The 16,898-nt window shown below is 43.6% G+C and overlaps 1 protein-coding gene across 1 annotated transcript in view; it reads left to right on the top strand.

The window, feature by feature from the left end:
* Nucleotides 1-16,898, top strand: part of MELTF (melanotransferrin) — a 68,649-nt gene that overhangs the window by 31,787 nt on the left and 19,964 nt on the right. Inside the window, exons 9-11 of the mRNA XM_030575522.1 lie at nucleotides 546-700; nucleotides 9,927-10,078; nucleotides 13,702-13,798. Of these exons, the coding sequence (XP_030431382.1) occupies nucleotides 546-700; nucleotides 9,927-10,078; nucleotides 13,702-13,798 (404 nt within the window). The remainder of the gene's footprint in view (nucleotides 1-545; nucleotides 701-9,926; nucleotides 10,079-13,701; nucleotides 13,799-16,898) is intronic.

Raw genomic sequence — 16,898 nt, 5'->3', positions numbered from 1 at the left:
TTAGGTCGACCTAACCGCTGGTGTAGATGCGGCTAGATTGATGGAAAGATTCTTCCATCAACCGGGCTACTGCTTCTCAGAGAGATGGATTACCTACATTAGTGGAAAAACCTCTTCCATTGATGTAGGAACCATCTACACTGTGACAGTACAGTAGTAGCCCTGTAGCTGTGCTGCAGTAGTGTAGACATAACCTATGTCTATAGTGCAAAGATTATACCAGCATAGCCATGTTGGCATACCTATGCAGGCATAACCCCATAGTGTAGATGCAGCCTATGCCAACAAAAGATATTTTCCCATCAGTGTAAAAATACCACCTCCCTGAACAACAGTAGCTGTATCACTGGAAGCATGGCCAATCAACATAGCTTCATCTCCACTCGGTTTCGGTCAGTAGAGCTATGTCAGTCAGGAGTGTGGTTTTTTTAACACACCTCACTGAGGGAGCCATGTCAACCTAACTTTTTAAGTGTAGACCAAGCTTTAGATAAAGGTGTGTTTGCCTTATAGACACTTTCTCTTTCCTTAATGTTACAGCAAAGATTTCAGATGTTTGACTCTGGGGCTTACAATGCAAAGAATCTTCTCTTCAAAGACACCACCACAGAACTGGTTCCAATCACAAATCAGAACTACCAGGCTTGGCTGGGTGATGAATATATGCATGCCATGCAAGGCTTGAGCTGCAATCCCACCAGTAAGTTGAGCCTTTGGATTTGCCTCTGTAATCACAAGTAGAGGTGCTCTTGCAAGAGAGACCACCTTTCTTTTGTTTGAATTCATATTTGCATCCTGACCTTCTGGAGAATCCTTGAAGCACAAAGACCCAAACATCACACTGGAGTGGGAAAGGAGACCACTCTGAATTTGAGACCATGAAACATGGCTTCAAGGCTTTACCTACCGTGGTATAGGAGCAGCAGGGGTATCTATGCTGAGCGAACTGATCAGGATGTGGCTTCTCTTCCACAGGGTGGACATAGAAAGCAGAGTGCTCATCATTGATCTCAGTACAAAGACCCAAAGGCAGACCAAAGAGACAGGATTCTTGAATTTTAGACTGATGCTCCCTTTAATTGTAATCTGTCTCTGGCCCTGAGGCAGAATGCACACAATACTTGCAACTGGGGCACCACAAATGTGCAGATTTGTATTGTGTTAACTATATCAGTAGTTCCCAAATCCTGAAATGTACATTGACTGGTGATGAGATCTCATGGTTTCTTTCCTATTCTATCTTGATTCTTGCAGCATGCCCCTTTCGGTGGTACCTGAGCACCTGGTACTATTGTCTTCTTTCCCCACATTAATGATTGTAGCCTCTGTGTTAAACCACAAACGCCTATTAAAAATCCCCAAACTGCAGTTGGAGCTAGCAGAGCTTTATTGCAAACTGCATGAAAAGTAGACTCATCTTGCCCATATGAGTGGGAGGGGTTTTAGTCTGGTAAATTCGTACTGTTGCCTGAAAAGACTCCCTCATTTACAGCTTCTCCTCCTTTTCTTTTTCCTGGACCACTTAGGGTTTGTTTTGATATGCTGAGTGCCCACATTTCAGTCATTTAAGTATCATACTGCAGCCAGAAACATGTGAAACATACAGCTCCAAATCCTGCTGTCCTTTAAGCAAACTAATGGGATGGGTTTCTCATTGTTTTGGTGGACCTTTTGTTTGAAAAAGGATTAAGTAAGAATGGCAGAATTTGTCCTACTGTTTGGTTCCACTACATTATGTTCTGTTAGCAGGTTTATTCCTTTGGTGCATGAAAATTTATTTTAGGGCTGTCAATTAATTGCAGTTAACTCACATGATTAACTCCAAAAAAGTAATCACAATTAAAAAAATTAATCGCAATTAATCAGAGTTTTAATCACACTGTTAAACAATAGAATACCAATTGAGATTTATTAAATATTTCGGATGTTTTTCTACATTTTCGTATATATTGTATTCTGTGTTGTAATTGAAATCAAAGTGTATATTTTTTATTACAAATATTTGCACGGTAAAAAGGATAAACAAAAGAAATAGTATTTTTCAATTCACCTCATACAGGTACTGTGGTGCAATCTTTTTGTCATGAAAGTGCAATTTACAATGTCGATTTTTTGTGTGTGTGTTACATAACTGCATTCAAAAATAAAGCAATATAAAATTTTAGAGCCTGCAAGTCCACTCAGTCCTACTTCTTGTTCAACCAATCGCTAAGACAAACAAGTTTGTTTACATTTAGAGGAGATAATGCTGCCCTCTTCTTAGTTGCAATGTCACCAGAAAGTAAGAACAAACATTCACATGGCAATTTTATAGCTGGAATTGCAATATATTTATGTGCCAGATATACTAAACATTTGTACGCCCCTTCAGCCACCATTCCAGAGGACATGCTTCTATGCTGATGATGCTTGTTAAAAATGAGTTAATTACATTTGTGACTGAACATCTTGGGGAAGAATTGTGTGTCTCCTGCTCTGTTTTACCTGCACTCTGCCATATATTTCATGTTATAGCAGTCTCAGATGATGACCCAGCACGTTGTTCTTTTTAAGACCACTTTCATTGCAGATTTGACAAAATGCAAAGAAGGTACCAATGTGAGATTTCTAAAGATAGCTACAAGAATCTGAAGTACCTTTCAAAATCTGAGAGGGATGAGGTGTAGAGCATGCTTTCAGAAGTCTTAAAAGAGCAGCACTCCGATGCGGAAACTGCAGAACCCAAGTCACCAAAAAAGAAAATCAACCTTCTGCTGGTGGCATCTGACTCAGATAATGAAAGTTTGAATTGTTATTGAGCAGAACCTGTCATCTGCATGGATGCATGTCTGCTGGAATGGTGGCTGAAGCACCAAGGGACATATGAATCTTTAGCGCATCTGGCATGTAAATATCTTGTGACACCAGCTACAACAGTGCCATGCGAAAACCTGTTCTCACTTTCAGGTGACATTGTAAACAAGAAGCAGACAGCATTATCTCCTGCAAATGTAAACAAACTTGTTTGTCTGAGCGATTGGCTGAACAAGAAGTAGGACTGAGTGGACTTGAAGGCTCTAAAATTTTACTTTGTTTTATTTTTGAATACAGTTTTTTTGTGCATAATTCTATATTTGTAAGTTCAACTTTCATGATAAAAAGATTGCAGTACTTGTATTAGGTGAATTGAAAAATACTATGTTTTTTACTGTACAAATACTTGTAATCAAAAATAGTGAGCACTGTACACTTTGTATTCTGTGTTGTAATTGAAATCAATATATTTGAAAATGTAGAAATCCAAAAATATGTACATAAATGGTATTCTATTGTTGTTTAATAGTGTGATTAATCAGGTGATTAATTACGATTAATTTTTTGAATCTCTTAACAGCCCTAATTTATTCCTTTCTAGATGACTTCACCCCAGCTGCAGAAACAAAGAAGCTCCTTTTCCAAACACGTGGGGTGTTTTAATGCATTTTCAGGGCTCAGGTGTTTTGCAGCAATGCTCTGTGCCCTTTGTGTGTGTGTCTCACCTTTCCATTCTTTCCCTTCTGTTCAGTGGCTGGACAGGGAAGTGGTTCAGCTCCTAGGCTAATTTGGAACAACCAGGCCAAATTAAGACAATCTAGAGCCCTGGGCACACTCAGCATGGACTCACTAGGGCCCTGCCCCAACACCATGGCTCAGTTACTCTTGGAGTGGCAGCAGGTTCCTAAGTAAAAGAAAAGAGGCAGCTCACACCTTTTGAAGCCATTGTTCTAGCACACTTTGGTATGCATTAGTTACATTCAGGTTTTTCAAGCTTTTCTTTGCATCCATTCATCCTAAAAATATTATTTTTTGTAATGAGAGCTGAGATTCTGATCCCAGAATCTGACTCTAGGAACTAGGGCCCTGAGCATAGGCCTAGAATGCTGAAACCTTAATCCAGACTGAATAAGCAGCCTCAGGACTGCTCTAAATTGTGCTGGTTTGTAACAACCACACACATCCCTTAAATCAGCTAGAGATCTGCAGACTGAAGTGTACTTTGACCATGCACTGCCCCATCCACAGTTTATCGCCTTCAATGAAGAGGCAGAGAATGGGTGGTATAGAGCCGGCTTATATATAAAGAGAGGAAGGAGGTGGTTACAACACCAGCATAGGGCTTGGCTTCAAGCCCTACACTAGTACACCATTGAACTGTTGTGTGACCATGGACAAGAGACTTAGACTCTCTGTGCTTCTGTTCCCCATCTGTTAAATGGGTATATCATAGCACTTTCCTACCATGCAGCAGTGTTGTGAGGAAAATACATTAACAATAGTGGGACTAAGGCTCTGGGCCTCAGCCCAGGAGCTCTGGAACAGAGGTGGTGGGGGGCATGGCCCCATCATTTTTTGCCAGCCATAAGGGTGAGCGATATGGGGGAGAGGGTGGAAAGGAGTGAGCAGGAGGCAGGGTTTTGGGGGAAGGGATAGGGTGGGGACTGGGCCTCAGGGGAAGGGACAGCACGGGAGTAGGGCCTCAGGGGAAGGGTTAGGTATTGGGGCCATGTTTCCAATGCTGGTGGTCCTCTCACTTTTAGGAGCCTTCTGCCACTCCTGCCTCAGACTATAGATTATAATTAAGCTTACGTTTTAGTCATAGGTATTTTTAGTAAAAGTCATGGACAGGTCATGAGCAGTAAACAAAAATTCATGGCCCATGATCTGCCCATGACTTTTACTATATATTCCTACCTAAAACTTGGGTGGCAGACTGTAGAATAGAATATCAGGGTTGGAAGGGACCTCAGGAGGTCATCTAGTCCAACCCCCTGAGTGATCTGGGGGCATTGCATGTGCTGGAGGAGGTGGCCCGGGACCCCCGCTGGTGCTGGGGAGGCGTGGGCATCGGCATGCAGCCCAGGACTCCTACTAGTACGGGGGCGGGGGTGGGGTGTCGGTTGGCAGGGCTCACAGGGGCTGCCTCCCTGGCTCCACATGTCCCTGCAGCTCCTAGGCGGTGGAGGGGCCAGAGGGCTCCGAGCGCCACTCCCGTCACAAGTGCTGGCTGTGCAGCTCCAATTGGTTGGGAACTGCAGTCAGTGGGAACTGCGGGGGCAGGGCCTTTGGGTGCAAGCAGCTTGTGAAGCCCCCTGGCCCCTCCACCTAGGAGCTGCAGGGCCATGCCAGTGGGAGCTGGGAAGCCCCCCACCCTGAGGTAAGCCCTCCCCACATCTCTCTGCCCCTAGCCCTGAGCCCCCTCCCATATAGCCAAACTGCTGCTGCTGGCCCAGGGGCTACTTGGCTCGGGCAGCCCCTGAGCCAGCACTGCCCAGTGCAGAAGTCATGGAGGTCACGGAAATCCATGACTTCTGTGACCTCCATGACACAGCCTTAATTATAATACAGAACACAGGCATCAACTTTCCAATGTGCTGGCAGGTGCTCGACCCCTGGCTCTGCCCCAGGCCCCACTCCCCCTCCACCCATTCCCTCAAGGCCTTGCCCCAACCTGCCCTTGTCCTGCCACCACCCCACTTCTTCCCACCCCCGCTCCACCCCCACTCCACTTTTTCCTGCCCCAGTCCATCCCCTCCCCTGAGTACACTGCATCCTTGCTCCTCCTCCCTCCTGACATAGCCCTCTGAACAGTGATTTCCCTACACACCCCCCAAAGGGGGTGTAAACCCCCCCTGAATTTCCCCAACACGCCCCCCCAGTTTTGTGAACTAGTTACATGCCAAACCTGGTGGCTGAACTTTGCGACTTTGTCCTCACCCACAACTGTTTCACATTTGTGGACAATATATACCTTCAAGTCAGCGGCACTACTATGGGTACCTGCATGGCCCCATAGTATGTCAACATTTTTATGGCTGACTTAGAACAACGCTTCCCTAGCTCTCATCCCCTAACACCCCTACTCTACTTGCACTACACTGATGACATCTTCATCATTTGGACCCATGGAAAAGAAGCCCTTGAGGCATTCCACCATGATTTCAACAATTTCCATCCCACCATCAACCTCAGCCTAGACCAATCCACACAAGCAGTCCATTTCCTTGACACTACTGTGCTAATAAGTGATGGTCAAATAAACATCACCCTATACCAGAAACCCACTGACCGCTATACTTACCTACATGCCTACAGCTTCCATCCAGGACACACCACATGATCCACTGTCTTCAGCCAAGCTCTAAGATACAACTGCATTTGCTCCAATCCCTCAGACAGAGACAAACACCTACAAGATCTCTATCAAGCATTCTTAAAACTACAGTACTTACCTGATGAAGTGAAAAAACAGATTGACAGAGCCAGAAGAGTACCCAGAAGTCACCTACTACAAGACAGGCCCAACATAGAAAATAACAGAATGCCACTAGCCGTTACCTTCAGCCACCAACTAAAACCTCTCCAGCGCATCATCAAAGATCTACAACCTATCCTGAAAGATGATCCCTCACTCTCACAGATCTTGGGAGACAGACCTATCATCGCTTACAGACAGCCCCCCCAACCTGAAGCAAATACTCACCAGCAACCACACACCACAGAACAAAAACACTAACTCAAGAACCTATCCTTGCAATAAAGCCCGATGCCAATTCTGTCCACATATCTATTCAAGTGACACCATAATAGGACCTAATCACATCAGCCATGCCATCAGGGGCTCATTCACCTGCACATCTACCAATGTGATATATGCCATCATGTGCCAGCAATGCCCCTCTGCCATGTACATTGGCCAAACCGGACAGTGTCTATGCAAAAGAATAAATGGGACACAAATCAGACGTCAAGAATTATAACATTCAAACACCAATAGGAGAACACTTCAACCTCTCTGGCCATTCAGTAACAGGTTTAAAGGTGGCAATTTTGCAACGGAAAAGCTTCAAAACCAAACTCCAATGAGAAACAGCTGAACTTGAATTAATATACAAACTAGATACAATCAATTTAGGCTTAAATAGAGACTAGGAATGGCTGAGCCATTACACACATTGTATCTATTTCCTCACATTAAGTATCCTCACACCTTCTTGTCAAACTGTCTTAAATGGGTCATCTTGATTATCACTATAAAAGTTTTTTTTTCTCCTGCTAAGAACAGCTCATCTTAATTAATTAGCCTCTTAGAGATTGTTGGGCAACTCCCATCTTTTCATGTTCTCTGTATGTATATATTTATCTCCTGACTATATGGTCCATTCTATGTGTCTGATGAAGTGGGCTGTAGCCCACAAAAGCTTATGCTCAAATAAATGTGTTAGTCTCTAAGGTGCCACAAGTGCACCTGTTCTTTTTGCGGATACAGACTAACACTGCTGCTATTCTGAAACATGCCAATTTAGTGACTGTTTGGAAATTTGAATTGAAATTGAAACCTTAATACACACTTTAAAAGCATATATAGTGTATGATAAAATACATATATCTGAAAAAGTATAACAGATTTCAAAAGTATGAACATAGACTAGCTTCCTTATACAGCTGTTTTTAATGACAATGTCAGTGCATTCATTTCAGTGATGTTGGCCAACCTAATAATTTCAAATGATGATTTGTAAGCAAAGTCTAAATGAGCTCTTCCTGACAGCTAGTGATGAGCTGTGTTGTCCGAGTGATAGATTTTGCCTGGTTTGGGGTTCCAAATCACTTGAGGGATAGCTCGTTGGTTTGAGCATTCGCCTGCTAAACCCAGGGTTGTGAGTTTGTTCCTTGAGGTGGCAATTTGGGGATTGGTCCTGCTTTGAGCAGAGAGTTGGACTAGATGATCTCCTGAGGTCCCTTCCAACTCTATGAATGTGGGGGGTGAGAAATGAAATGTTGTTCTTATTGTATGAGTAAAGGTCAGTAGAACTGTACTTAGCCTGTGCTGATTGACCTCTATTGTATTCTCCCTTAGTTATCTTTTTTCTAAGCTGAAAATTCCCAGTCCTTTTAATTTCTCCTCCTGTTTCATACTCCTAATCATTTCAGTTGCCCATCACTGTACCTTTTCTATTTCCAATCTCTCTCTTTTGGGACAGGGTGACCAGATCTGCACACATTATTCAAAGTGTGCACATATCATGGATTTATAGAGAGGCAATATGATATTTTCTGTCTTATCATCCCTTTCTTAATGATTCCCAACATTCTGTTTGCTTTTTTGGCTGCCGCTGCACATTGAGTGGATGTTTTCAGAGAACTATCCACAATGACTCCAAGATCTCTCTCTTGTGTGTTAACAGCTAATTCAAACTTCTTCATTTTATATGTATAGTTGAGATTGTTTTCCAATGTGCGTTACTTTGCATTTATCAACACTGAATTTCATCTGCCATTTTGTTGCCCAGTCACACAGTTTTGTGAGATCCTTTTGTAGCTCTTCGCAGTCTGCCTGGGACTTAACTATCTTGAATAGTTTTGTATCATTTGAAAATTTTGTCACCTCACTGTTTGCTCATTTTTCCAGATCATTTATGAGTATGTTGAACAGTAATGGTCCCAGTACCGACCCCTCAGGGATACCACTATTTATCTCTCTCCATTCTGAAAACTGATCATTTATTCCTACCCTTTGTTTCTCATATTTTAACCAGTTACTGATCCATGACAGGACTTCCCTCTTATCCCATGATGGCTTACTTTTCAAAAGTCAATTCAAATTAAATACATTTTAAAAAAATATGTATTTTTTAGAAATCTAGACCTGTTATGTGTAACTTGCATTATCCTTATGTTAAATTTGCATTATCCTAACAAAACATTTACTTTATTCATATCTCTTTTATATATCTCATTGGCCCTGACACCCCCCTGTAAATTCAAACACCCCCCCTAATTTCAATTTCTGGAGAAACTACTGCCCCTGAACACTGTGAAACAGCTGATTGTGGTGGGCAGGAGGCATGGGGATGGAGGGGGAGGTGCTCCCACTGGCAGGCTAAAGGCCCTGTGGGGAGGTGGAGGTTCTGATGGGACGGGACTGTTGGTGGGTGATCAGCATCCACCATTTTTTTCCCTATGTCGTCCCCTATGATACAGAATATTCTTAAAATCCCTATACTAGAAAATGAACTTTCATGGCAGCTTGGACCACCTGATACCATGTTTGCTTTCACTTCTCAGAACCCAGAACAGCTTCAGAACTTGTCTGCTTTGCTGGTTTTCCAGAGTCAGTTGGCCTTGAGAACCCACCATGTGCATCTGTTCAGGCTGTCCTGTAGTTTAACTTTTGAGATAGTGTAACTAGGACAACCAGACAGCAACTGTGAAAAATCAGGATGTGGGGGGGGGGCGGGTAATAGGCACCTATATAAGAGAAAGACCCAAAAATCGGGACTGTCCCTATAAAATCAGGACATCTGGTCACCCTAAGTGTAACCCACACACCTCCTGGGAGTGGTGTTCTGTCCTATCTAGCGGTACCGAGACCACTTAGAGAGGGAGATAAAAGGAGTCTGCTCTACAGCCTTTGCTAAGAGGCAGGTGGCTTTTAGCTCATGTACTAAGCTCCAGAGGTCCCTGCTCAATCCCACCTGCTGACAACCAGTCAGTCAGCATTACAATAGCACACTGGATAGGGCAACAGCAGCAGGAGTCATTTATCCACCCTCGGAGTGGATTTGTAGTGTAGTTAGCAATTCCTTCCCTGGCTGCTTAGTCTAGCCCAGTAGTTAGGGAGACCCCGTGTGGTACCATTAAGCAGCACAGGCAGTGTTTTCTAAGTTTAGGAGTTAGAGAGAACCATGGGGTCTGTTTGTATCATAAGTATCAGTAAAGAACTGTCTTTATATTCATTACACACCAGCCCTCTTTTCTGTATTGTGAGGTTTGCTACCGTTGGGTTCATCTCTAAGTGTGCATTTTTAATAAGGTGAGGGGCCCAGGTATATGGTAATGAGCAGAATATATACATGTTTACATCTTTTACATTTAATCCCTATTATTTTCTTTCAAATTTAATGCAGGGTTACCAGAAAGCCTGCGATGGTGCGTTGTGCTCACTGAGGAGATCTGGAAATGTAGTGAAATGGCTATTGCCTTTAAAAAAAAGAACTTGAAACCAGAGATCCAGTGTGTTTCAGCCAAGACAACAGAACAGTGTATGGAAATGATCCAGGTGGGCTTGTTACTATGCTTTGTATGAACCATACTGGTTCTTGGCCATGAATATATTGTAATGCATGAGTTAATGAGTACATGCACAAGTGTCCTCTGCTGGATAGAATCAGAACTACTCAATTGTGTGACATTGGCTCTGTATGTGAGCAGCAGGCACTGGTTGGTAAATACAGGAGATTACAGAGGATTCACTGAAGGTCTTGTGGTAGAGGCCTGAGATTTTGGAGTGAGGATCTCATGCTGCTGTGTCCAGAGAGATATCTGTTTCCTATTTCTTCACCTCTGATATCTCTTCCACTTCTGTTTTCCCAAAATATTTTAAAGATAAATACATAAACATTGAGGTTGGCGAACACTTGCCTTTCCACCCTTCAATAGGCAGTCTGAAACTAAGAGAAAGGAAGTCCTTTAGCAGTGATTAATAGCTGCCTTTCAAATACTTACCTGCAGACAACAGGTACAGCAGTTCACGGATAATTTTGTCTGGCTTTGTCCAACTCATCCAGCCTTGTTTTTTTTTTAAATTTGTTCACAATTTTTCTTTGCCAGGGGATGTAGATTACTGGCGGACTTCAGACCTTCTGTCACACTAGATAGATTAATGTTATTTACCATTCAATAAATTTCTTGTTAAAAACTGGCCTAGTACCATATTGTAAAATCACCAGTCCGTTGAAAGTGGCCCCAATGGCTGGATCCCATGTGCTTCAAAGCCAAGTGGATCTGGGGAATCGAGTAACTGTTTCTAGTTCTGGCAGTCTAGCACATACTCCTGGGCTCAGACCTCTGGTTTGATGCCTTTCTTTTAACATGGGGTACTGCTGCCCAACTGCCCTATAATCCAGAATCAGTTTCTGAGGCCTTCTGAGCCCCCCAGTTGCTTACATGTGCCACCCCTCCCAGTTCTACTTAGGCTATGGGCATACTTGTTTAACCCCTTTGGGATCAACATGGCAGAGCAGCAAAGAACAAAGGATTAGAGAAAGAATTTCTTAACCATGGTGCAGGAGTGCTGGAACAATTTTTATAGTGGGGATGTTGAGAGCCATTGAACAAAACTGTAAACCCTGTGTATAATGGAAACCACTTCCAGCCAGGGGGTGCACTGCACCCCTGGTTCTAACACCTGTGCCACAGTGACTACTCTTAAAGCACTTGAGAGTTACAGGTTTTTTTCAAATAACCAAAGTCCCAAGGCACACTCTGTCTAGTCTGGGCTTACCTTGTCTGTACAGTCCATGGTTTGTCAGGATTTCTGGCTGTGCAGAGCCCTCTTGCAATCCTCTCCTGAAGTCCTGCTTACATGTGGCAATGGTTGGCCCTCCTATACAGAGCAGAACCCTTCTCTTAACTAGGTCCTCCATTTTTGTGCCAGCTGAAGTTCCAAATACCTCAGTGTGCTTGCTTCTTCTGCTTTCACTCTGTAGGCCTCGGTATACTCCTCAGTATTGCTCCAGGCGAGTAGTCGAGAGGCAAAGTCAATAGATTTTTAACCTTGATGGCTCTGTGGTGGTCCTTCAACAAGGTGTCAAATGCCTTTTGTGAGCAAGGTGGCTGTCTGGAATATTACATAACAGGCTGCCCCATGGTAGAGCCAAACTAACACAGCCACAATGCCAGTATTTTAATACAGGTACAAAATAGTCTTCACAATTTGATAGTCATATTCCACTCTATCAGGCCAATAAGCAGCAAATGTAGTTGTGACTTGTATAAGCTATGCCATTAGTCTAAGATCGTGCACTACTGCCAAAGTGTTTCAAGGATATACGTCTTATATGAGGATTAGAAAATTTGTTTTACAAGAAAAAAAATTAAATTTATTTAGCTTAAGAGCTTTGGGAAAGACTTGAATATCTGAGTTTTATCCCTATTACCTCCATGAAGTTTTGAATAATTCTGAGGTGCAGAATAGTGATAGCTGTGAAGCCTAGGTGGCTATCGATTTGTTAAAAGATCTATGGATACATGATATTGTATCAGCTGAAATCCATCGGTGCCACTTACAAACAAGATTAGTTATGTACTCACTTTATTTAAAAAGATGAGTCTGCCTCTTGCATCCAGTATTAAATTGCAGTGACTATGGCCACTGTGCTGCTTTGACGGGAGAAGAATGCCATTAGATTACACATAGAAATTCAATTAAACTATCCCTGGGGCAGAATTTATTTTACAGTTAAATAAGTAATAAAGGCCTCTGTATAAATTCTTCAGCAATCTGAAGTTGAATTTGAGTTCTGTTTTATTGTGTTTGTCCATTTTAGAGGAAACTGCTGAAACATCACTAATAGAACTGAGGTCCACCACGTCCTGTCCCTGTTGAGACTGAGACATGTCCCATGACCCAATAATACAGCTAAGGGTGTGTCGTTATAGCACAGTTACCGTGAGTTGTAACTCAAGTGTTACCCCTAACTCGATTCCTGTCCAGACGCAAAAATCCCTAGCTCAAGTTAAATGGTGCTCTAAACATGAACTGGTTGGCCAGTGTGGCAAGTGAGGAGGGGTTGAAGCTCTCAAGCAGTCCTGATGTTGGAGCTAGTAATGCAGAAGGGATGCAACAGCTACTCAGAAGCAGCTAATCCAATAATTATGTGTAACTCCAGTGCTGTTTTGAAGTGTGGTCAATCTCACTTGAGCTAAATTAGCTCAAGTACAGTGACTCGAGTGTGCTAACTGTTGCAGTGAAGACAAGCTCTCTGTTTTCCCAGTTAATTCCCACCCCTGCTTTGGGCTCCCTGTGATCCACCATCCATGGGATGGATCCTAGCATGAGAACGTGGCCAGGACTAGCAGTGGGAAAATGGAAGAGGAATGCCATGGAGGAGAGGAGTTTCTGTCAAAAGGATATGGGGCTTGTTGAAACTCACCTTAGCAAAAATCATAATCTGACTGGGTCTTCAAGGTATGTCTATATGACCAAAAAAAAAAAAACCCCTGCGGCAGTGCCTCTCAGAACCCAGGTCTACAGGATAGCACTACAGTACTAAAAATAGTCTTGTAGACATTCAAGCTTGAGCTCTGATGTATGGATAGGGGCATGAGATTTAGAACCCAAGCAGCCCAAACATCTACACAGCTATTTTTAGCACCGTAATGTGAGCCCCGCAAACCAAAGTCTATAGACCTGGGCTCTGAGATTAACTACCACGGGGGATTTTTGCCGCGTAAACATACCTTCAGAGGCCAAAAGCCTTCCCACCACAGCGTCACCAATGACTCTAGTGATCTAACCTTCTTGACTCCTTAACACTGGCCAGCATCCTAAGGGTTAAATCTGTTGCTACGGAGATTGTATGTCTGCATTTTTGCATCTAAGGCTTGTCTGGTTATTAGGTTTTATTCTGAAATGTACAGGTTTGATCTGACAGAAAAATCACTTTGGCTTATCCACAACCAGCTGAAGAATCTGCTTAAAGTAGATTGGTGTGTGGTGCAAGACCTGGAAGTATTATTTTTACTAGGCCAGGACTCATTTCAGGGATGATAGAGGAGGAGGCAGCTGATATTGTGCCTCCTGGATTCTTGTTCTGAGAGATGCTTGAACTAGACGTGCATCATCACTGTGTCTAGCAAAGATTTCTTTTCACACAACTCATGAATTTTATTTCCTTTCAGAAAAAAGAAAGTGATGCTGTAAGTGTGGATGGAGTTGATATTTATATAGCTGGAAAGATGTATGGCCTAGTGCCAGCTGCTGGGGAAAGTTACTCTGGTAAGAAGAGCAGAGAACAGAGGGTTTCTGTTTTCCTGGCTGTTTGAAAACACTCTAGAAACATAGTTTTATGTCAGTGGATCTGTCTGGAAAATCATTTTTCAGACGGAAGTTAAACAATACATTTGATCCAAAAAAAACTCAACCACACCTTGAACTTACGTAACTCAGTGTTGATAGAACTGGGTTGCCCTGGTAGTCTGTTAACTGAGATCATCAGGTGGGAATGAGGTTTACATCATGTACTGAGCATGAACTTCAAAAATATCCATCTCCTTTCTGATCAGTTCGGACATCTTACAATATACTGTCACATAAAACATGCAGTCTTGCACAATTAGGTGCATTATAGAAAGTTTTTGTCTCTCTCTCTCTCTCTGACCCTCTGGCATTAGTCACTGGTGAAGGAAGGGTACAGAACTGTGTAGACAACTGATCTGCACTATGGTGCAGCTTCCGACTATGTAACATGTATATTTGCTATATTTTCTGAAATTATGATAAATTATAAGAGTTTTAGCATTTTATAATACAGTATGAACTCTTTATGAATTAAGGATATAACTTGGGAGCATAGGCTGAGCCTCCCCAAACAGCCAGACATGGCCCTGCCAAGGCTCCATCCCCAGGCCTGCCTCTGCAGCTCCTCTTGTGTGGTGGCCCCAGCCGGATGCTCCTGGGCTGCGGCCGCATGGGCTAGCCTGAGGCAGGGGTTGACGGCCAAGGTGAGGGTGGGGGATTCCGGTGGGGGAAGGGGCAAGACCTCAGGTGGAAGTGGTGGGGGTGGGGCTAGCCTTCCCCAGACAGCAGTTCACATGCCGCCCATGCTTGGGAGCCTCACAGTTCAGCTGTAACCCTACTTGACCACGAAAAGAGCCTGTGCTTTAAAGAGTGATCTTGTTAAAGTCACAGGGTCATAGGCATTGCCATACTGAAACAGACCAAGTGATCTATCTAGCCCAGTTGCACCAGTGCTGGGATGATATCTACACTTGTGCTTTACAGTGCTGAAACTTGCTGCACTCGGAGGGGAGGTGTTTTTTCACACTCTTGAAAGAGAAAATTGCAGCACTGTAAATTGCCAGTGTAGACAAGCCCTTAGATGCTTCTCACCACAAACTGGCTGCTCTTCAGCCAGGCTCCTACCCTTTGATCAGCACTTCAGTCGCTTGGTGGTGATGTCTGTAGATGTAGGTGGAAGAGAGAGCATGGCAAATGTCTCTCCCTTTTATCATGTCCTTTCTTCCCTCTTGGCTTTGCACCCACCTTTCAGAATCAGGTGAGCATTACATCATCACAGTTCCAAACTGACCAAAGGAAGGTGGGGTAGAGGTGACTCCCTTGAGAGTCTAACAGATTCTTTTGTTCCTGTGAGGCTGGGCTGGGTTTTTCCCATACCTGCCCTGATGAGGTGTGAACTGCCTCTATGCTCTTGGAGAGTTTTTGTCTGGGCTTGCTTTAAGCCATGAGGATGCATGTTCAGCCTCGTAACTATATACATGAAATTATAACTCATAACATAACTATAACATCACTATAACAACAGTGCTCAGTTCATCATGAGCCTTCTGAAGACACCCAACATGATAACTTTGCACTGGATACCACACAATCATTTTACAAGAATGAACATGGGGTTTTCCCCCAAGGTACAGAGCATCACAGTGACACAACAATGTGTTCTTGGCTCAATGCTATTCAATATCTTTTTCAATTATCTGGAAAAAATATTAAATCATCATGAGTAAGATTTGCAGTGACAAAAAAATTTGGTAGAGGAGTAACTAATGATGGAGGTAGGTCAGTTATACAGAGCAATATGGATTGCTTGATAAGGCAGGCTTATTTTAACCACATTTATTCTAATACCATCAGATGCAACATTTAGGAACAAAGGGCTAAAGGCACAAAGGTATCAACATTTAGGTACCACTGACATTCACGAAACCACCATTCAGCTGCCACCTCACCCTACAAGTGGTGGGCATGTTCAAAGTTGCCTAAGTCCTGAGGGCACCAAGTTGCTTGGCACCCTAGCTCACACCTAAGTCACAGCAGGTGTTTCAAACTAGGCAATCCCCAATCTGTTTCAGCTGCCAGGCCCAATCCAGTATGCATGCTGTCAGGCCCAAACAGCACAGAAGACAGACAGGGGAAGCAAGTCAGGATTTTGGGCAGCTAACTGTACATGTGTGTCCCAGTCTACCTGGTTTTAGGGCACTCACCTGGGATGCAGGAGACTCAGGTTTAATCCCTGACTTGGAGCAGGGATTGAACCAAGTGCCCTAACCACTAGGCTATAGAATCACTCATGTCTTCCTCTGTCTCTCTTTCTGGCCCAATGAATACTTATTTATACAAAGTGGAGCAACTTCCACAAGAGAGTTTGAGACCCCTTCCATTCCATAATCGCCAGTAGCCCAGTGGCTGGGGCATTCTCCTGGGAAGTGGAAGACGTGGGTTGAAGTCCCTGCTCCAAATCTGAAAGAGCAGGTCTCCCACCTCCCAAGTGAGTGCCTACAATGGACTCCCCCATTTCCCCATAGGTCATGGTCTCCTTAAGCAGCTGACCTAGCTTTAGGTGCCAAACTCCAGGAGAAGGGTCATGATTAAGAATCATGAGTGAAGGAAGGCACCTCCCTCTAACATTTCCTATTGACTAGAATACGTGACTCCCCTTGCAGCTTGCTGGCATCTCTGAATCCCTGTCTTAGTTGACTGACTCTCCACGTAACCTAACATGGGGCTATGAACTCTGCTGGACTGCAGGGCACACTCCTAGGAGTTAGGTGTTGCAACCCTTAAATCCTCTCTGTGAACTAGCCCAAAGAATGCCGCTCACACTTCAAACATGGGGGACTGTGTCCTCAAATGCAGTGATCACAGAATCACAGGGCTGCAAGGGTTATCTAGTCCAGCCCCCTGCACTGAGGTAGGATTGAGTATATCTAGACTAGATCATCTCTTGACAGCTGTTTGTCTATCCTGTTTTTGAAACCCTCCAATGATGGGGATTCCACAGTCTCCCTATTCCAGAGCTTAACTATCCTTAAAGTTTTTCCTACCATCTAACCTAAATCTCCCTTGCTGCAGATTAAGC

This window comes from Gopherus evgoodei, chromosome 9 (assembly GCF_007399415.2).
Source record: "Gopherus evgoodei ecotype Sinaloan lineage chromosome 9, rGopEvg1_v1.p, whole genome shotgun sequence".
NCBI classification, from domain to species: domain Eukaryota; kingdom Metazoa; phylum Chordata; order Testudines; family Testudinidae; genus Gopherus; species Gopherus evgoodei.
The sequence above is the reverse complement of the archived record's forward strand: the minus strand, read 5'-3'. Positions and strand labels throughout refer to the sequence as shown.